Consider the following 22,757-nt stretch of genomic DNA (forward strand, 5'->3'; position numbering starts at 1 on the left):
ATTTTTAAAAAATCCATTCCAGGTTTGTTGGCTCGCCAAGGTGCTTCCATGATACTCTATCTTCTCTAGTCTTGGAAAGCTTTAATAAATCAGGCCCTAGCTGTCCCTCAAATGGGTTTAGAATCAAATGTCCCGACCAGGGTCATATAATAATAAGCCAGTCTTTTGGGGAAAAGCCAATAAACCAAACTGCATGTTTTTTGGGGATGTGTGAGAAAACCAAAATGTCTGGGGAAACCATTGCAATCACAGGGAGAACCTACAAACCCCATGCAGATAGTATCTTGGTTCTGGTGCTGCAAAGGCCATTGAGTTAAAAAATCAAAATGACAAAGCCCAGTGAGTGCCTGCGTTTTAGATATCCCTGAATATAAAGAAGGTTTGTGCCAACTTTCCTACAATCAATTTCTAGTGATAGGTAGAGGGCAGAAGAAGTTGTCTTATTGATGGAAAATTTTCTATTTCTTATTTGCCATGGCTTCCATTTCCTAGCTTCTGTTGTATATTTGTCTCCTTTCGGTGGACCATTGACTCTTAATAATTGGTTTATTTTTTTTAAGCAAAGCAAACATTTTGTACAATATCCATTAGTCTCTAACAAATCTCAGGGCTGTACTCTGCACACATGAAGTATGAAACAGGAACAGTGATCTCCCCAGGCGTTTTTAGCCGGGCGCACCACCCAGCTGTTTTTAGGTGGTTACTAAAAAGTTGGGTCACAATACAGGAATTGCCACCCCCTACAGCTTCTTCCCACCCAGCTTAAAAATATTTCTGGGGGGAACACTGAAGAAAGTTATTTTGCAGTAGTAAGTACTGTATGTCCCGCGTTTCTATAGCTGAGGAACAGAAGATACTTCTGTTTCATTTTCCACACAGGGTTTCTCCTTGCACAGGGTCAAAGTCTCATTTTCCACGGGTATTGGTTTAATTCTGCCAGCCTCTGCGCTGGATACGTCCGTCAAGTTCAGATCATAGGTGTCATTGTTCCTGACCTTCAGACACCTAATATAGGAAATGCATGAGTTTTTGCACCTCACAAAGTCTTTGTAGGTGTTCTCACTGGCAAAACAGTAAAGCATGGGATCTGCCACGCAGTTAAAGCTGGTAAGAAGCAGTGAGAAGTGATAGGTATTGAAAATTTTGGAAGCAAAGGAACAATTGTTCTCAAGCAAACTCCGAATGACCACCAGGATGTGATAAGGACCAAAGCAGATCAAGAAAATCATTACCGTACTGAGGACCAGCTGCTTGATTTGAAGTTTTCTCCTGCTTTGGGTACCTTGGCTCTTTCGAACTACTTTAAAAATCCTACAGTAAGAAAACAGGAGCAAGGAAATTGGGAAGAGGAAACCGGCGAAGAATCGATAATAATTAATGCTGTGCTCCCAGTCTTTGATGGGATAGTGTTCAAAACAGACAATATGGCTGTCTGGGTCCTTGCTGACCTCCCCATGCTCAAAGAAGATGTAACTGGTCATAAGTTCCTTCATCCAAATGACTATGCTAATTATAATGGCCGCTTTCATTGTCCGAAGCTTGTGGAACCTGAAAGGGTGTACCAGGGCGAGGTATCGATCCATGGAGATACAGCACAAGAAGGCAACGCTAATATAGATGTTCTCGTAGAGGAGAATGCCGCAGATTTTGCACATGGTCTCATTATAAGTCCAGTTGTCATGTTGGATGACATATTGGAGCCAGAAAGGCAAAGAGAAGATGTAAAGAAGATCAGCCAGGGTTAGGTTCACCAAATATATTCCCAGTTCATTCTTGGCTTTGATCTGTAGGTACCCATAGTACAAAGATAAACAGTTTGCTGGTAGGCCAATGACAAATACGATCACATACACGACGGGGAATAATGTTTGGTGTATGGTGTGGTCAATTATACAGTAGGTGATGTTAATGTCGTCCTCTTCTGTTCCGTTTTTCATGTCTGTGTGGTTCCAGTCTCATATCTTGCCTCTTGATGATCCAAGTGGATAATATTGTTTTTTTGGGGAACCTGCAAAAAGATGAAATGTCATTATTTAAAAAAAAAAAAAAATATCAATTTATCAAGTCTGTAAGTCTGGATTCATCCTTGTCTTTTTTTATACTGTTGTCCTCTCGTGGACATAAGGGGGTTGTTCTGTAGTCTGGCAGGGAAGAACTGGGCAAGATTAATAACACTGATTGATTGTGATTTTAATATAGCAAAGGCAGAACTATCTGTTTAAACAGGATATAAACCACTAAATATTCTCTTTTGGCACGTGAAGCCACATCTTGCTGTTTTTAGCCACTGCACAAGTTACACAATGGTCCTGATTTATTAAAGCTCTCCAAAGCTGGAGAGAATACACCTTCATCAGTGAAGCTGGGTGATCCAGCAAACCTGGGATGGATCTGGTCCATCATTCATAGCATGTGCTAGCAAATAGCAAATTACATTGAAGAAATACATTCCAGGTTTGCTGGATCGCCCAGCTTCACTGATGAAGGTGTTTTCTCAAGCTTTTGGCAGCTTTAATAAATCAGGCCCAGTGCATGATTTCATTGGCTAAGGAAATTTTGAAAACAAATCATAGTAATAGTAAAGAAGGTGTATGTAGCGGTATGAAATGTAATAAATGGCTCCCTGACAATGGAGCCCAAGCATTTTGAGTTTACTGTTCAATAATAAAGCTACTCCAGATTGCTGTCTGGCAAAAACCAGAAATTACAAGAATACTAGAAGAAAAATGACAAGAACTATTGCATATTGGAAGAGATAGAAAAAATCTAACATAGATAAATGGTGAGAACAAGCCTACAAAAAAAGAAAAAAATTGAAAACTAATTACTGTCCATTGCTGTGTTTATTACCCAATTTCCCTGATGTGGACTTTTGTTCCAAATGATTTTATAGAATAGAACTTACCTCCACATTCTTCTGTTTTAGTCACACACCTAGACCTTCACAAGTTTTTAAACGACACAAAAGTTTTTGTTTTTTTTTTGAAGTTGCTACAAAGTTTTTCTCCAGTTTTCTCTCCATTTTCTTTTTGTTCTTTTTTTTTTTTTTCATTTTTGTTTTTTATTTAAGTTTCTAATCTCCCTAGATGCGTCCTGTCCATGTTAACTGAGGTCTCCACCCCCTCCATTAGTGGTTCTCCGTAAAGTTACACATCCTACTATTAAACAGAGCCCCTTTGCTTTGTAACGTGTTGCTTTGTCCTGTATTTAATATTTAAAGAAAAATGACTAGCAGCCTGTGGGTATTTAGGCCCCTATGATGCCAGCTGTGACCTGGAAGTCTTTACAGTCAACGTGATCCATTTAGTCCCTGTTATGGGGGATATTACTTTCTAATGTCCTCGTCACAATCAGACATAATCAAACCATTATTTTCCTAAGCCATACTATCAGCATCAAAGGAATTGTTTAGGCCGATACAATTATATGTACAGTATTAATACAGTTCCTCTGATACATTCATATAGGAAGTTCAGTATATTTCAGATTAAAAACCAATAACATGAAGAAGGGTCTGGAAGGTTTTCAACATCATTGAATGGTCAAGATGCATGCATAATGTTCCCCAATGTAGCCAAGAATAGCAATAGAATGTCCTAAACCTTTCACACTCCATTCAAAATTGGGCAAAAATACTTTATCTGGAGTTCTTCTTTTAACTCAAATGCACACATCTATTTACAGTAGGCCGTATTCATAATGCTGATTTTGGAATCCTTGACTTTGGAATTTGCGTCCTCCCCCATCAGGCGCTCCTTTTTTTTCAGGTTCAGTTGAAAATTCACCTCCTAAGCTCATCCGATAACCCCAACGCATTCCAACACATGGAGAAATCCGCATATGATTTTTTTCTGTCTAGAATTTAAGGTTTTTCTGGGGAGGTAGACAAATGTTTTCACTCTTCTAAAGGGCTATAATAGGTATTGTGCCAATATTTCATGAGAAATGTCTTTTAAGCAACATTTTGCTGTCCCGGGGCATTGCTCTGCTTACTTTTTAAAGGATCTTGAGAAATGTGTTTTATCCATACATACCATCGTGTAATATTTCATCCTGTTATCACTATGAAGTATTTCACAGATCATTTATATTACCCTAAACCTGGTGAGACATTTGTGAAATCTTCTTTGCCTTAAGCAGAATGGAAATCAGATTTTGGATAAACTTTTACTGTATTTTTATATTACTGTAAATTTATTTTTCTTTTCTTAGAAGTGCTGGGTCAGCTTTGGCTTTAATACTTACCTTTATTCCAGAGTTGTTCCCGTCAATCCTTTTGGCCCTAAATGTGTTCCTTGGGTAAATGGCATCTGGACCCTTTTATACAAAACTACATCAAAAAAGGGTTTGGATGACCTGATAGGATAACTATACTTTGAGCATAAAGTGGGATCTTTTTGCCCCTACCTTTAAGAAATTTAAGGATGCAAATACATGTCAAATTATTAAAATAAATAGCCATAATAATCTGTGTCCAGCAGCCCTTCCACATCATGATTGATCTGTCCTGTTGGATAAACTAACAACTTTTCAGGAAAGACCGCTGTTCACTCCTATAAATGAGACCACAGCAAGTTAGCGCTCACGCATCCTCCCCTTTCCATAGAACAGAACCGAGCTGTGTGCACAGCACTTGTTCATTCATCTGTCACTGGAAAATATCACAAAAGATTGTTTGCAGCAACAATTATCCTACATGTGTACAAATCCTAAATGGATTCTCTATCTGGGATGTGTCATTGTGTAAATATAATTATCAAGTCCCCTTGTGTCCCCCGGCTCCTATTCTTTTTACTGCACATGTGTGACTTGGAATTAGACCTGGCTCCTATTGTTCTCTAAGAGCTTGGTATACTTTTCAGCAGGCACATGAACAGTAGTGCACCATTTAGGTGTTTACATAGGAGGACAGGAGCTGGGGACACTTCAGAGTTTAATATTTGTACCTATAATCCCATATAAGATGTAAATGCCACTCGCTTAAGTACAGATAGTGGGCAAAGAATGAATAACTCTATTGGGAGGAAACTGTTCTCTTTTACACTCCAATCCCTGTATACCCCCATGTTCCTACATCTGTAATTACTCCTTTTTATAAGTTTGGTATGCAATTGCTGAATGCATAATGTATATCTTTAAATTTTTAGTGTGTTAGGTATCTGAAAAGGCTGGAATAGACTGATTTCTACTTGCTGCAAGCTTCTTTTTACCAGGGGTTTGGAAATGTGATACCCCTAAAAATGTGTCTTGAGATGTTTTATTTGAAAGCCTAAAAGTGTAAGTATGGCCATTTTAAGCTTAGTTCTCTTGTTGGCTTTTTATTATCTGGGATTGAGTTTTCCTAGCCAAAGCCTATGCAATGTTTTTCTTTTGCAATTGGTTAACAATCAAATTCAAATCAAAACCACTTTTTTTGTGATATGAGCCAAGCTTTTAATTACATATATTGGTAATAAACACTGCTTTACTATTCCTTTTATTTCTGTAGAGCCTTTCTGTCCAGTAAAGCCATTTCATCTGGGACAGTAAATGAGAAGTATTGTATAGGAGCCTCACATAGCTGTAAGACTTCACAGCAGGGCTGGACATTCACTATAAAGCCACCCACTGCCACCATATAAACAAAAGCTAAAGACGTTGCTAATGGGCCATACAAAAGTTTTTTTTATTGCTGTTGTGTGAATGAGAATAATCAAAAACGAAGAAGGAAGCCATGCGGTGGTGCTTATTTGCCCACCTACCAACAAATAGAAACATGTAGTACAGCGAGTGGTAGCAAAAAAGCCCAAATCGTGCAGGACAAAATATGTCTTTGCTAGTTTCTGCCCTAAATAGAATGGTAAATTTTAGGTTTTGTTAGCTCTCTATATTATCATTTGATGGACTGCTTCTTTGGCCACATTTTTCCAATGAAAATAGTTTCCATATATCGAGGTGGCCAGTCATATTATGGATTAGCTGAGTCAGAGACCAGAGGGAGGAAAATGTATGTATCATTCATCCAGATATGTAAACTAAAAAAAGGGGATGATAAAACTTATGAAGAGTAACACACCATATGGCCAAAAGTGTGATTGCAAACCACACAAGTGTGATTGCAAACCACACAATGTCGGCCATCGTCATTAACCGGCATTCCAAATGCTTTGGCTCAGTTGGTGCAAATTTCAACACACTCCATAATCCTGTGGAAGTCTTCCCAGAAGAGTTGAGGATGTTGTAGCAACAACTTTGTGATAATTCCTATGGTTTAGAATAGAATGTTCAACAAGTATGTGTAGGTGTGAGGGATAACTGGTCACAACCTTTGGCTATGTAGTGCATTCCAGTTACAGGTAGAGAGTGATGGGCCACGTTACCCCCTGGTTTCTTACAATCTTGGTGACCTCAGAAAGGAGATTTTAGCTGACATAATTATTTTCTCTGTTTCCAGTTTATCTGGCAGTGCTGTTCCCCCTGCCTGAATAGAAATGTCCCAGAACATTCTGTTGTATTCTCCATAAAGCATAAAAGATTGGGAACCCTGCATGGAAGGTGCGACCCTTCCCTATGGCGCACAGCAAGTGTGCAGACCTGGGACAGAGATCTCTCCAATGAATGGTTTAAGCCAGTGGCCCCTGGACCACAGGTGGTCCAGAAAAATTTGGACATTTTTTGCAATCTTTATGTTTTATTAATAAGATGAGAGATGGAAAAACAAGGGAGGCGCAGCGTGACATCAGTGTAGTGTTAAGTTGTATGAGGCGACCGTTACCAAGCCGTACGCTTCAGTATTGTTTCCACCATTACAACAGTCACCCCGCTCCACCAATACCAATTCTCATCCCATTGTTTTATTTTATTTATTTCTTAGATGTTCTTTTATGTAAATATGACCTTAACTGTGTATTTTTTTTTTACCTGTTATATTTAATGGCATCAAATAGTTTGACTTTGATAACTATCATTTCTTGTTTGGTCTTAGAATGAAATAAACCCATAATGAGTGAGAAAAAGCAAACAAATATTTTACATTTCTTTAGTAATACCAAAGATAATACAACTAATGATAATAGTAACAATAGTATTACTTCACTGATCAAAGAATCAGAGCATCCAAAGTCCTCGTCAGGCAACATTACGAAGATCTTTATATACAAATGTATTTATCTTTTTAAAAAAATTTATATTAATGGTCTGCCGGATTTAAAATTAGGAATTTAGTGGTCTGTGAGGTCCGAATCGTTGGGGTTCCCTGGTTTTAACCTTCATCATAAATGCTGAATAATCTGGTTTGGGTGACCTGGACTTGTGCTAGACAGTTGGCTACTACAGGTAAATAGATTTAAAGTGTTTGCGTATTTATCTGGTGGAAAAAGATATATACAGGCTCTATAAATGAGCCTATTTGCCAACCATGGAAATAGTCAAATGGAGGAAGAACGCAAAAATAAGTTTTTTTTTTGGCAAAAACATATATATTTTGTATTGATGATTATTTGTCATAATACATAACAGATCAATGCTTTGAAACAACTGAAAACACGGGTCCAGATCATCAACTGGACCCGTGTTTCAAAGCATTGATCTGTTATGTATTATGAGAAATAATCATCAATACAAAATATATATGTTTTTGCCAAAAAAAAATGTATTTTTGCGTTCTTCCTCCATACTACAGGTAAATACCATAACAAATATCCAATTATCAAAGAGAGCAATCCTATCTGTGCACTGCAGTGCTGTTTCTTATTAGGAATACGTTTTGTGTATTGCCATGCTTTTTGGGCGCTCACACTAACACAGGATATATTACAATGCAAATGAATGGTATATTTTCAGGTGTAATACCTAAAGTAAATGCTAAAAAAACATATATTTTATTGTAGGTGTTCACCCAAACAAATGAAAATTGTGTGTTATATACAATTTCCATATTTTGTTAAATACTTTGTTTTTTCATCTTTGGTTATTTCTGCAGCAACCTTTTTTCTATATTTATTGTATTGGGGGATTTATATCGCATCATCCCAATAGTCTCATTTTAAAATCAAATACTTATGATGTCAATTATATAATTATAATCTATGAATATATTGCAGATGTAGCCGTCTCAGGCTGGAATGTTATTTTTTCATTTTGTGGCTCGCTCAGTCTGTGGTGCATAGAGCTGCTGCTAATATTGATAAAGAGATTACGGATCTGCTCCCAGTGCCTGTGGGTTTCTCACGAAGGTCTCCCTGGAGTTGTCAGCAGATCGTCCTGCTAAGTGTCAGTAATGAGAGATTTCACCATGCTGGTAATGTATGCAAGGTCAATACTCAGAGCTGCTCTGCAGGCTGGTCATATCCTTCACCAGAGGAGAATGTGACAATTAGGATTATTAACTCACCAGGGCTCGGGTCATGGGATGAGAGTGGAATCGGAGAGGATTGAGTCGTGCCATAGACCCAAGGACACCAGATTTTACCTTATAGATCGGTGTTTCTCAGCCAGGCTTCCTCCAGAGGTTGCTGGGGGTTCCTTGAGCAATGAGCAGTTTGTACCTCTCAGGTCAGTTTTAGTGACTCTAATGACCTTTTTGGCTGTAAGGGTGACAGTCTTCCCAATGGCCAGCCACTGCTGACCACCATGCTAATATACTGTGAGCTTTAGATATAGTAATTATAGCAGTGATTCCCTGAGGGCCTATAGGTCATTTCAAGGGGTTCCCCTATGTTAAAAAGAAAGAAACATTTCTGTAGAGTAACCATACAAATCCCCCTTGATTTAACCAATATAAGCAGGATTGCATCCTAGAGAATTTTTAAATAACATTTTTATTTAACATCAAGTCATGCCACAGGTCAGATCACCCTGTAGTACCAGTCTATGTTCCAATAGACATATCATAGGACACCCTAAAGTGCTTTAGGTATCAGCCGCGAATGTGCCAAGGGTCACATTGTCCTATAGTGCCACAGACATTAAAAAGTTATCTTCTAATACCCATGCCTCAGGACCAATTGCTCTATAATGCCACAGACATAAGAGGTTTTCTTCCAATAACTAAATATTCTTCAATTTACATCCTACTGGGCTACAAACATATGAGTAGTCAGTAATGCTTCAGGTCACATCACGGGGTCGTGCCACAGACGAGCGCTGTATTTCAGTCAGTCAGTCATGCTTCGGGTCACATTATTTTGTAGTGCAAAAGACATAGGAGGGGGCATCTTTGCATAGTCTTTTCCTGGTTACATGGCCCTGTAGCGCTACAGACCTAAGGAAGTAAACCTTCTATAATAGTAATACTATGTCTCACATTGCCCTTTAGTGCCACAGTCATATGGAAGAGCTCTTATAATAGTCATTCCTTAGATCACATTTTCTTAGTGCCACAGTAAAAAGTGGCTGCCTTCCAATAGTCAGTCATGCTTCAGGTCACCGTGTCCTATAGGACCACCAACATAGGTGGCTGTCTTCCAATGGTCAGCCATGCTTCAAGTCACCTTGCCCTATAGTGCCACCAACATAGGTGGCTGTCTTCCAATGGTCAGTCATGCTTCAGGTCACCTTGCCCTATAGTGCCACCAACATATTTGGCTGTCTTCCAATGGTCAGTCATGCTTCAGGTAACCTTGCCTTATAGTACTACCAACATAGGTGGCCGTCTTCCAATCGTCAGCCATGCTTTAGGTCACCTCGCCCTATAGGACCACCAACATAGGTGGCTGTCTTCCAATGGTCAGTCAAGTCACCTTGCCCTATAGTGGCACCAATATAGATTGCTGTTTTCCAATATCAGTCATGTTGTAGGTCATGTTGACCTATCATGCCATAGACATGAGGGAGGCTTTCTTCCAATATGAGGTCATGCTACAGGTCACTTTTTTTCTGTAGCACCAAACCTAAGCAATGCTATCTTCCAATAGCCTCATCTAGAATCACGTTGCCCTGTAGTGCCCTAGATTTATCCCAGGGTATCTTCTAATGACCATGCCAGTGGTCCCAACATCCATAGTGCCACAAACCTAATTGTCCCAGGTTGGCACAACTCTGTATTCCCTATGCTCTGTACTGGTAAAGTCATAGCACAGACCATGTTACTGCAAAATGCCAGAGTAGTTAAACAGATGATTTTTATTAAATCATACCAGAAAGATTTCTTTCTATTGAATCATATCAGAGCTCACACTGAAGATGATAATTTCCTTAATAAATCATGCCCTAGATTTAGTGGATGATTATCTATAGCAGTAATATCATGAACCCTGGACCTTTTATGATTTTACAATACACATTTTAGTCCTAGCACCAATGGGCACTGGGGGTGGGGTAAGGCTCGTTGTATTGTATGGAACAGATTCAGTGACACTTTTTCTTAAGTCGTAAGACCTCATTTAGCCATTTTGACAGCATTTGACCATAGAAAAATAAGACAAATCTGTTAGATTGATTCATAGTGTTCTGTAAGTAGTGTTCTGTAAGTAATCTAGGAATGAAATCCAAGCCAACTGTGTGGTGCATAGCAATTATAATGATCATTAATCTACGTAATGCAGACTCTGCCTAATGGTCCAGTGTGTTAGTGCAGATCAATGTTAATGTAGAACCAACTTCAAAATAAAACTGATTCCCCTATTTTGTTGCAGCTTCACGTGACCCTCCTGAGAGTCAAACTCGGACATTACCTGGGTCTATCTACCTTTAGCTAAAACACATTGCAGCAAGTCAGTAGATGCAGAAATACAGGCAACCCATGTGTGCAAATATTGTTTCAAGTTGCCCTGCAGCCATGATTGCAGACTGCATTGCATGCAAAATGTCCGTGCTCTTGAAGACTGGAGAGCCATTGGCCACTTTGGTTTGAACATTTTTTGTCTTGGTACAAGCCTAAATCTGCAGATATTCCCCTGTGCTATATCCTTTCTGTAAAATCCACTTTTCCAAAACATCTGACTTTTGATCCCTAAAGCAGAACTTTGGGCAAATAGTGGAATAGCAGAATGCTGTTTATGATTGGAATTCCTGTCCTTCCAGTCCTAAGATTTGCTGCAGCCCTAAGACAGAGCCCTTATCCTGTGAATGGGCAATGAAAGGAGAAGCAGCAAACTAATGAACTCATCTCACATGACTACTGCAGAAAAGCTGAATAGTTCCTTGTGCTGCTTCTCTCAGGCTGTGTACAAGAGTGGTTGATGCATTCAAATACATTTAGATTACTAATAAATTCAGAGCTGTATCACTTCAGTGTTCTCCCCAGCCCTTTTAGCTGGGCGCACCACCCGGCACTTTTCAGTAACCACCCGGCTGTTTTTATGTGGCTACTGAAGAGTTGGGTCACAATACAGAGGATGCCACCCGCCTACAATTTCTTCCCACCCGGCTCAAAAAAATTCCTGGGTTGAGCACTGCACTTTGTGTATTATATCTTCCTGAAGATCAACTTTAATGTTTAAAACATACTCTACACTAATTTCTCTTAGGACTTTCTGATTTACATAACACGTTATATGTATCTTCCATTACTATTCTCCCATCAACATCTGACCTCCCCGCCGGATTTGTTTTCTCTAGGTGTTTTTGTTAGGGAATGGGTCTGGTTCAGCCTTGGCATAAATTTATGTCAATCATTTTATGTGCCAGGCCCTTTGTATTGGGAAAACAAAATCCTTCATACTGCCAGATTTCCTTCATTTTCCCCAGAGTGTCAGCTCTTTGGGCAGGGCTCTTCCACCTTTTGTCTCATAAGTTGTAACTTGTAATTTGTAAGATTTTACCCCATAAACTGCTGCAGTAAATGTTGACAGAATGAACATTAAAAGTACTAATGGTAACATTACAAGGTTTAACTTTACATTTCTGTTCTCTGATTCCCTTCAAATGCTTTAAGAAAAGTCACCATGACCTCTTCGCCCTCACTGGTCGCTGCAGTTGGGTCTTTGATGGAAACTGATGTATATGGAGCATGCCAATATGTGATCCCACAAGTTTAAAATGTTAGTGGCTGTCATGTGTATCCTTTGTCTTAGTCTGTAGATTAGTTCTGGCTTTCTGTTGCACATTCCTGTTTTAGGTCTGTGACTCAATGCATGGATGCCAGATAACCAAGAAGCTGTTATAGGAGAATCGGCAATTATACCCCCCCTTCCCATATGTACTTACACAGCCCTGCTACCACTAGGGCAACAACACCGACCCCACTGTTCAACAGTGCCAATGCCACTAGCTCCCTGGATCTTATTAAGTCCCAAACAACTGAAAAATGTTTGATGAGGACTCCTAATGGCATGCTTCAAATAATCTGGTTTTCTTTTAAAGACCCAACTGCAGATAGGTCACCAACCACAGTGACCAGTGGGTGAAGATTTCTGTTGTCTGATACAGAAAGATTATTAAAAGCCACCGTGACCTCTTGGACCTCTTACCCCATTGGTCGCTGTGGTCGGTGACCAATCTGCAGTTGGGTCTTTAAAGGTAACGAGTATATGGAGCATGCCTTTATTTGATTTATCACGTGTTTCCTTTGACATCAATACTTTGAAAAATAAGTTTACAAATTAGTTCTGAATTTCTATTGCACATCCTTGTTCTAGATCTATGCCTCAATGCATGGAAGGCAGATATATTCAGGAAACTGTTATAGGAGAATCAGCAATTGCACTCCACCATTCCCATATGTACTTAGTACCGCTCTGCTCACACCGGGGCAACAACGCCGACCCCACTGTTTAACACAGACAATGCAGAGATTGCTAAGTCACAAAGATTTGAAAAAATGCTCACTAATAAGTCATCAGCAATGGTTCCATAATCAGTAATTGCTTCGTTCACATCTCAACACCAGTAATTCAGAGGAGCAGGAGAGCCACTTGGCACGTTCTGCACGGCCAACACTTAGTCATAAGGCTGATATATAATAATATTAATAATAATAAAGCATAATGTGCTGCTCCATTGACTCACCTGTCCTGAGATGTGAATAAAGCGCTTACTGATCAATGGCGAACCACTGATGATTCCTTGTATTATATTTTCCAATAGCATCCCCCAAGTGTAGACCTGCTGGATTAAGATCTCAATAATCATTTTTGTCATATGGCTTGAGAAATGGTTTCTTACCTTAAAATTTTCTGCAGAAGTTGTGTATCAGATATTCTCCTTTGTGGTCACGGTCATCTCACACATCTTCTCTTATCCCAGATCTGAGCTTTGTGTAATGCTTCAGCTCCTTCCTCAGCCTCCTCACTCCTCCTCACTCCTCCCTGGCTGCTCTGTGTGCAACAGTTGAATCAAAGGCAGCTTTTACACATCACACACATTCCTGGGTTATGTGCACACAGAGGTTTGTATTCTGGATTTTTGCCATATTATATTCCTTCCCGGATGGTCCATTTCTATTGATAAAAATATAAAGAGGAGAAATGGTGATGCACAATGTATAGCTACCCATAACAACCCAAAGACGTATGTTTGGTTTTGCTAGTAAGATAAAGTCTGGTTGATGTGGTTATCATGCGTCTCTGATACAATTTTATAGAAACAGGCTACTAGGGCTGTACACTGGGAGCTATGGCATATGTGCATTGTATTGCATGTGTGTGCATAGCAGGATTTTAGACTTGTGCCTTGTTATTCCACTATAACATTTGTGCTGTATTGCTATTACATTAAAATGAGCAGTCTGGTAATCCATGGTAGAACCAAGGTATTAATGCAACACATAGGTGGGAGGCCAGCTTCATTGGATATGTAAACCTTAACAATGTATTCATCAATTTTACATCATTTTCAGGAATTCTGTTAGAAATTCAGACCCCTTCTTCATGTTATGTTCTGTGGTTCTAACACAATCCTTTTCCTTGGGTGCAAATGATAAGGAAATAAAAAGTAGTTAAATATTCACTTACAAAGTTTTATATGATAGGTCCAGCCCCGTCTAAACATTTGATATACATTGGATTCCTAATAATACGAGAAAAAGTGCTACACGCCTTCTTAGCTGACGCGTTTCACCTACTGGTTTCTTCAGGGGTTTTTTTGTTGAGGACGCTTAGTTGGTTTAGATGGAGTTATATCATTAGAAAATTTCCAAGAAAGGAAGAACCAGAGCAATAGAGGAGTGCATAATACCTGTACGGGTGTATTTCACCAAGGGACCTGGACTCAATGGAGGCTACATGACCAACGAATGGTCATATATCCCAGATGTTCATATGGGGCTGGACGTATCATTTAATACATAAATTGTAACTGAACATTTAACTACTTTGTATTAGTGTATCTGTAATCTAAATCCGTGAACAATACATTTTGAGTTCCCAATCAAATAACCCCATCTCTCCTCCTATTTATTCCCTTTATCATTTTTTAACTCGCACTTTGTGTGAGTGGGGTCTGGCAACAACAAATCTATATAAAGGAGGTAAGTCTGTACTATTCCCCTTTTTCCCACAAGCCTGGGGTGACAATGCTGATCCTCCAAAAACTTTTAATTTATGCATGCCATTATTTTGTTTTAAACAGATTTATTCGAAATGTACAAAAATGTGCAGGCTGTCATAAAGCAGATATAACATCAAAGTTTATTGATCTAGAAAATGAAAAGTATATGAATGGTATATATGAGTTTGCCAGTTGAGTGAAATATGTAGGGAAAACATGAAAAAAAATAGGATAACCAGTCATGTAAATAGAGGGTTTTATGTATATTTACTGGTAGCTGGGCACTGATTGGATTAATACATATACAAAAGAGTTTCCTGTGTGATGCACATTCACTAAGCTGTGGTCATTAAAGGGGTGATACATGTACCTCGAAGAGTGGTCACTGAGAATGTGATGCACGTACACTGAGGATTGGTCACTGAGGGGGTGACGCACGTATACCGAGGAGGGGATTGGCCACTGAGGGGATGAGGCATGTACACCAAAGGGTGGTCACTGAGGGTGTGACGCACTTACGTCGAAGGGTGGTCACTGAGGGTGTGATGCACATACACAAAAAGTAGTCATTGAAAGTGTGACGCACATTCACCAAAAGGTGGTCACTGAGGGGGTTATTCATGTATGCCAAAGGGTGGTCACTGAAGGTGTGATGTACGTACAACAAAGGGTGGCCACTGGGGGTGTGATGCACGTATAACAAAGGGTGGTCACTGAGGGTTTGATGCACGTACGCTGAAGGGTGGTCACTGAGGTTTTGATGCATTTACAAAAAAGGGTTGTCACTGAGGGGGTGACGCACATACATCGGAGGGTGTGGTTCATGTACACCAAAGGGTGGTCAGTGAGAGTGTGACACACATACAATGAAGAGTGGATACCAAGGGGGTGAGGCGCATATGAGGAGGTCCAGATGGGCAGAAATAGATTTTGGAGGTAGCTCATAGCCCAACATTGTCATAGGAGGTGTTGCACTTGTACTAGATTCCTTGGTATTTAGGTTTTTCTGTGTTATGAAGAATCCATCTAGGAAGGGCAGCCTCATCCTAAGGTCTTGTAATGGGTGCAGTAATTGTGAATTATAGAAGGTTGATCTCTTCTTGGCATCCCTGAGTGTAAAAATAAAGCTGATGTGTGATTCATCTTGGCAGCCATGGCCCAAATCTAAAATATTGATCTGGAGGGAATTGCATCTTTGAAAGCGAAGCCTAATATTCTACAAGTAGATCTGCTAATGTGAGTTCCATGGCTTTTTCCATCACTGTCACAATCCACTATTTTCCTCTTTGTCTTCATTTGGAAGTACGACAACAAGCAAACTTTTGTACACGGCAGACACACCCGAGGTGAGAGCGAGCTAAATATACAATCACATCCCCAGGAAGTCGCTTTGTTTATTCCTCCTGGATGATTGTCCGGTGATTGGTGCTTGTGGGGTGATGAATCATGACCTGAAGATCAGGCAATGAAAGTTATTTAGAAGAGAACCAAATTTCAACATTTCAGGTTTTCTAGAAAGTGGATTGTTGGAGATGGTAAAGTGGATTGAGACTGGTTATTCACATTTAGTGCAGAAATTTTAATTATTATTAGTCAGTATTGATCCCCTCCAGTATGGAGTGTCAGCTCTTCAGTTCAACCCAATAGTGATACTGGATCCCTAAACTATATTACAACATCTAGGGGACTTCTCATTGTTCTGGGATTGTCAAGTGTCATTGTGTTAATGTTCCAGCCAATTTATTTTTTTGGAACACCAGGTGCCAATGGGTCATTTTTATTTCAAGATGTTGGTTCAGGGTTGCCTAATGGGGAGTGGACACAGACGTTACTACAACACAACAATTAATGAGCCCGGAAATGTCATTGTAAGCCAGAAACTCAATGTTTTTGTCTAACCTTAGCATAAGGTCTTCTGCATGTATTACAGCGGAGTGCCATGTGGGCTGGTTTTTGTGGGCACTGTCTGATCCTACGCAGCCATCTTCTGGTCTCTCCATGTTCACTTCAGGGGTTAATCTGTATTCAGAATATTTTAATTTTCTTGGAATCACCGGCTGTTTTACTCAATTAGAGCATCTGGTGGCACAGAGCTCAGGAAATGCAGCCAGATTAATTGTTAATTTCGATGTATAGGGAACGCCATCATCCTATAGATTGTAAATCCTTCACTCGCTGTGATCCAACAGGCTTTGTACAAGAATGATATGGAGATGAGTGGACTGCAGGGTCCGTAGGTAAAGCAATACTGCCAAATATTTTCAATTTTATAGGAGATTTTCATTATTAACAAATAGAATAATTTTTCATCATTGGCCCAGATTCATCTAGTTGCAACTGCAATTAATGAGACCCTGGCAATGCAATTGGTGCCAGCCACTTTTTTTTTTGTTCCATTGGAAAAGTACTTCTTGCTACAGAAAATCCTATAACTCACTTTCTTACTTCCACATGCTATTTAGTGATTGATGATGGGATTGATGTCCTTGGTCCTTTGTTAGGTCCTCACTGGTTGTCCTACTTCCTTCATATTGGATAGCACCAGCCTGGCCAGCTTTATTCCTATTACCAGAGCTGGGCCAGGATGCAGTGCGTCTGAGCCGCCATTTCTCCATTAGACCTTTTTGAGAAGCCATTTCCCAGCAGAATTGCAATGACGCTCAATGGTAAACCTTGGCACATGTGTGGTACACTGCGGCCCGTGGGCTTAGTGGAGGAGTTTGGTTCTGTCTGAGCTACCATAACATCATGGCTAGTTTTGGAAGCTGGCAGCTGATCCAAGGCAGGTAAAAGGGGGTAGCTATAGGAGGGCAAGGGTAAGGAAGAAAAAGTAGGGGCAATTTGATATAAATGTAGTTGTATATGCTAAAATAATATTGTTTCTTCAGCTTTTTATGTCTTGGCTCGTAAAAAACACATTGCACTATTTTCAACATAGTTTCCAGACCCAAAAAATACCAAAATGCCAAAGCTGCCTTAAGGCAAATTCTACACAAATGTTTGAGATTCCCTTTTATTCCAATGCGTCTGATCACACCAAGAGCGATTTCAGCCTTGTCTTAGTGAGCTGAACAGAGAATGCAGCCTGCAGCAACTGGGCAATGTTGAAATGCCTAATAATGCTCTAAACGCCTGCTTTGAAATCAATGGGGCATTTATAGGTGTTTGTACATCTACATGTTTGTGAGTGTTTCTTTTATTATTATTAATGTCATTTGCAATCCCTATTTAATGTACAGCGCTGCGTAATATGTTGGCGCTATATAAATCCTGTTTAATAATAATAATAATAATAATTAATAGAGAGTATTTAAATAGCAGCAATGTATAAGTAGGGGTTGCAAATGATAGACAGATACAGACAGTGACACAGGAGGAGGACCCTGCCCCAAAGAGCTTACAATCTAATAGGTAGGGGAAGTATCACACAATAGGAGGGGGGATTTGGAATGGTGGGTAGTAGTGAGGGTTTAGCAGACAGAAGAAGACAAGTAGGTGAGGGTGAAACGTTGGGTTTTGAGGGCTCTTTTAAAGGAGCAGAATTTAGGAGCAAGCAGAATAGGATGAAGAAGACCATTCCAGAGAGTCGGGGCAGCTCTAGAAAAGTCTTGGAGCCATGCGTGTGATGAGGTTATGAGTGAGGAAGTCATTAGTAGGTCATTGGAGGAGCGGAGAGAGCGGCTAAGGGGGTATTTTTCTATCAGGGCAGAAAGGTAAGTGGGACAAGAGCTGTGAAGGGTGTTTTTTGGCATTTTTCCATATTCCACCTTTTCCTCTGCATGTAGCTTGGTTCAAAATGGCTTTCTAAAAGTTCAAAAACTCATACAAAAGCTCTGTGGGTGTTTAAAACGAATGTTAGTGCAGCCTTAGCCTACATTTCATTGCCAATTTGCCCGAACTGTCCTTTTTGTATCTATTTTTACAATTTTGTGATCTAGTTTTACAATTTTGTGCACTTTCTTTTTGCTTGCAACCTGTACCAATTCCTGTAACAAAATTCTAATTTAGGAATTAGATTCCCTTTCAGAACCAATTCTGTACCTCATGGAGTTGTCATTTGTGAATCCTTTGTTTTTTGTTTGTTTGATTTGCATTTTATGTCTTTTCTTGTGTTGCGCAACATTTTTATATTATGCTAATAGAAACAACACAAAGGCAAAAAACAGAAAACAATGTAAGTTTTAGTTACGTGAATGTTGAGTTCCCCCTCCTACTTTATTCAGCGTATTTTTTTATAATGCGTGACCCTTTCTGGTGATAAAATCCTCCCAGAATTCCGGAACTGAGTCATTGTCTATATGGAACAATCTTGGAAATATTCTCAGTTTAAGTGCAGTTTCCTCTTTGCCTACGCTCTTGTGGGGGTAGCCTGCAACCGTTATGAAATCGTTATGTTACACAAATATCAGTCCACTGCTCCTTTCTGACGTCTGGCTGCTTGATACATCCATGTTGCTAAATTTTTCCTATAAGGCTATTATAGTGCTGCTTCACATCCTGTTGTCCATTGACATAGGATGCTCTTTGCCAAATCTGGCAGATTTTGGCTGGATCAGGGAGTAATATTTAGAAAACAATTGGAGAGGATGGAAAGTTTTCATTGGGTTCTTTTGGTTTCTTTCCTGACTCTCATGTGGGAATCGTGTTCTTTGTCATGTGGGACGGTCTTTGCTACTCCCATCTCCCACCTGGGCACATTACGCACCTTCTTGCATGAACTATTTCCTGTTGTGCATGCATGCACTTTAATTAGCATAAGCAAGCACTGCTTTGTTCATCCCCTACGATAAAAAAGAAATAACCTGGTGCTTTTGCATATAAGGAAATACGTAACTCTGTTCTCTTTCTCCCATATGATTGCACTGGTGCTTCTTGATTGCTGCTTTAGCACTTTTGCATGGGTCTGGCCAAAAAAACCATATTGACTAAATCGGTGCATTAAATATTGCATTATGGTAACTGTATATAAGTAATACTATAATATTAGTATATAGTATATTGCTTTAGGTGCCTTTATTATTATTCATTCAGACCATTACCATTAGGACAAGATATATAACACTTCAGGGGTACTTCTACTGGTCAGCTTTAATTCATTTGATTTTAGATATTTTTTTTCTTTCTGTTGCAAAGTATCAACATGTGTCCGGCTTCAACTTTATTCCCACTTTTAAAACTACATGCATGTCTGTTGGGTGATTTCACTGCAGCTGTCACCCTGTAACAGGATGCAGAAAAATTACAGACTTAAAGGTATACCCATATTGTAATCTCAAGTAATGTTATAGGGGGTAGTGAGGGTATACTTTTATATAAGTGGGTATACTTTTATACTTACAGGCTATGGTGGTGAGGTTGTAGTGTGGTTGTGCACCACATGTAGTGCCTACCCATGCCAATCCAGTAGAGAATGAATGGCGCTGGCAGTTAATGCCCCAGTACTGCTCACTGCTGCCCCCTGTCTAATCTGTAGGGTATGGTTCTTTAAGCACTAAGCTGCGGGTGGCTGAATGGTTGGCAAAGTAGCAGCTACTGGAAGGAGCGCAGTAACGCTTAACCCATTTGCAGGTCTGAATACTTAGAGTTGATTACAAGAATAACAACAGCTAGTTGAGTGAAGTAAGCCGATCCGATCTGACCACCATTCCTCCATGTCATGCTTGACCAGCATTATCTTCTAAATAGCCTGGTGCATGATGGGGCTTTGGAGGAACCTGGGGGCTGCCATACTGCTCCTCGGGGTATAATCCCGACCTGGAACAAGTGTGAAAACTAACAGCAGAACTTCTGGAATATTCCTATATTCCCATCTGATTTAGGTCCATGAACCAAAGTATTGATCCAGGTTAGCATGAAAGTCAGGGGACACTTAACTGCAGACTGGGAAATTGATAAAAACATGAAAGCTGCCATTTCTAAAGGCATGCTATAGCTTTCTCTCTAAGGAAGCAAATATCAGGCAGATTCCCTTCTGAACAGAAACTAGAGCCATCAGGAGGGAGAATAGGATTTACTGACAGCAAAGTTTTAGTCCTGACTCATCTGGGAGTGTATTGAATCTCAGCAGAGAAACGACTGCTTCCATAAATTGCAAGGCTCCTTCTATGCAGCAGGCTGACCAGGGACAGGCTTTACTACCGAGGCAGTGCCTAATGAAAGTAAGACTTGGAAACCATTTTATATTGTGATATACCTGCAATGTATTTGTGCATTTGAACTACACATTAGTTGTACTTTTAATGTCTTTTTGCACCTTTCTTTGGCTGTAGGATACACTTGAGTGGCAATGAAAGCCTCAGTCTTTGCACCCCTTCCCCAGCAGATTTTGTGGTCTGTTACTTCTCTATTTCTTTGCAACACTTTGTCAGATTCTAATGGTAGCTACATCTTTATGGCCAGCGCCGGCTATGCTTTATGCAATGTTTTCTCTTTAAATCCTGGTTGTGCTATCCCGTACAGCTGTGTTATTTATTTTTGGTATAAACAGAGTCAGGGCAGTCCTAGGAAAGGGCTTTCTGTCTTGGCAGCAAATACTTCATCATCCTCCATTATGTATTGGCATATTGCACTGCCGGAATTCAAACACGCGCCGTGACCTGACCTTACAGTGATGTAACTGCATCCCATTAGTGGGGATTAAAGAAAATCCATCAACATACACTGCAGATGTCAACACTTTCCTGCTTTCAGTGGCCTCTTACCCCGTTATTTAATATAAATCTGCTAGGTTTACTGCAGCCCTTAATGTGTATCAACAACCTAGCAACAAGTTTCCTTGTTTTTGCTGTCTTTGGGTTGATACATATTCCAATAAAAGTCTTTGTTTTATCTGTTTTAATGGCATGATTCATGGTAGACAAAATGCAGTTGCAATATTGTATTTTTTGATTAGTTGATCTCTACTTAATTGTCTTGCTGATATGGATACATTTGCTTCCTTTGGCCTTGGCCATGTGATCAAAGTCCTAGGCAGTTGATCATGTGATCTCTGTTGAAATTGTCATCAGAGGTCATGTGACTAAATGGCTAGTAACCTGCACTAGATAAACCCCTAAAGAACTTTTTGCTCCTTAAAAGTTTTTCAGCATATTACTCTTTAAATTTCAATCACTACAAAAGTTTTAGCATAGCTTCACCTTCACATTTGAAAAGTGTGTTTGTATATTTGGTAAAGCAAAGCGAAAGCAAAAACATACAGAATATTCATGCAGTAATGCTTCCACCATTATTATAGGGGGTTGTAGAAGCCTTTCCAAACCCAAAATACCCTTAAAATAGATTTTAGGTCCCAGGTGACCCCCTGCTAATCAGTCTATTGGGGAACAGTGGTAAAATGCTGCTACAGTGGTGGTCATTGGAATGAATGCTTTTCTCCCCAATGGTGGTCATTGGAATGAATGTTCCAATTTACAATGGTGGTCAGAATTCCACCCCTAGAAACCCATAAAACAATCACTAGTGTCCTGTAGCTGGTATTGCCAGCATTGGCCCTGGAACGAGGCAGGCTCCCAGCAAATGATAGGTCCATCAACCACGAGTCATGGAACCCCTAGCAACTTTTGGAAGGATCCTGGTTGCAAATGTCTGGTCCTTAGAGTAAAATATTATAGATTGAATGCCCTGGACCTTTATACCATGATGTGCAGCCAACAATGGCAAAGTTGCTTTAATTTGTTAGGATAGATCATATTTCCTTTTAAGTAATGTGAAAGCCTAAGCAACCATGATATAAAAGTTTTTATGGCACAGTAGCATGGCGATTGAGGTCTTGGCATTAACTTGGTTACTTAAACAGCTGCAGCTCCCTTATCTTATTCTGCCCCACCAGCCCCAAGTTGAAGACCGCTGTGCTAGTGGTGGTGATTGATCAGTTTCTTCTTCTTTAGCTCACCAACCTACCCACTGAGCCAGACCTACAGTTCTCCGATCGGCAATGCTTACACTTTATGCTTATTAGAAAGCTGTAGAGCTGTACCTGCAGCAGTTATAGTGGACTGTTGCAGCGAGACCACTGCTTTAATATGACATACAAGGGCTTAGGGAGAGGTGGAGTTTTTACTTGCATCTTTTACCTCACTTTGAATCGCTTTTCTTTTTGTACATGCCACTTAACAACCTCAATAATAAACCTCAAGTATCTAAATTAATCAGTAGGTCTTTACCTAATTCTCTATGTATAACCACACTAAAGCAATTAAATCTGCACATATTTCTGCTCATGTTGTTGCTACCGGACCTATTTAGGTCTCTGTTTTAGTAACTCTGACTCTGACTCAGGCAATGACCCTGGTCACACATTTATGGTTGTGGCAGTACCATACAGACTAAGTTTTCCCTGGCATATACGACTT

The 22,757-nt window shown here is 39.8% G+C and overlaps 2 protein-coding genes across 2 annotated transcripts in view; one reads left to right on the plus strand and one right to left on the minus strand.

Annotated features, from left to right (window-relative positions):
* Positions 1-22,757, plus strand: part of DGLUCY (D-glutamate cyclase) — a gene marked incomplete in the record, with an annotated part of 106,851 nt that overhangs the window by 21,003 nt on the left and 63,091 nt on the right.
* On the minus strand, positions 290-13,320 carry GPR68 (G protein-coupled receptor 68). Its single transcript, XM_072428326.1, has 2 exons — positions 13,084-13,320; positions 290-2,008 (listed from the first exon to the last, which is right to left on the minus strand). Exon 2 carries the CDS (start codon positions 1,935-1,937, stop codon positions 834-836), a length of 1,104 nt encoding a protein of 367 aa, XP_072284427.1. The 5' UTR covers positions 1,938-2,008; positions 13,084-13,320; the 3' UTR covers positions 290-833.

This window comes from Pyxicephalus adspersus, chromosome 12, assembly GCF_032062135.1.
Source record: "Pyxicephalus adspersus chromosome 12, UCB_Pads_2.0, whole genome shotgun sequence".
Classification (NCBI taxonomy): domain Eukaryota; kingdom Metazoa; phylum Chordata; class Amphibia; order Anura; family Pyxicephalidae; genus Pyxicephalus; species Pyxicephalus adspersus.

Bases quoted from the DNA above. Each gene is read 5' to 3' on its own strand.
- GPR68 (XM_072428326.1), bottom strand. From the start codon at position 1,937: ATGAAAAACGGAACAGAAGAGGACGACATTAACATCACCTACTGTATA.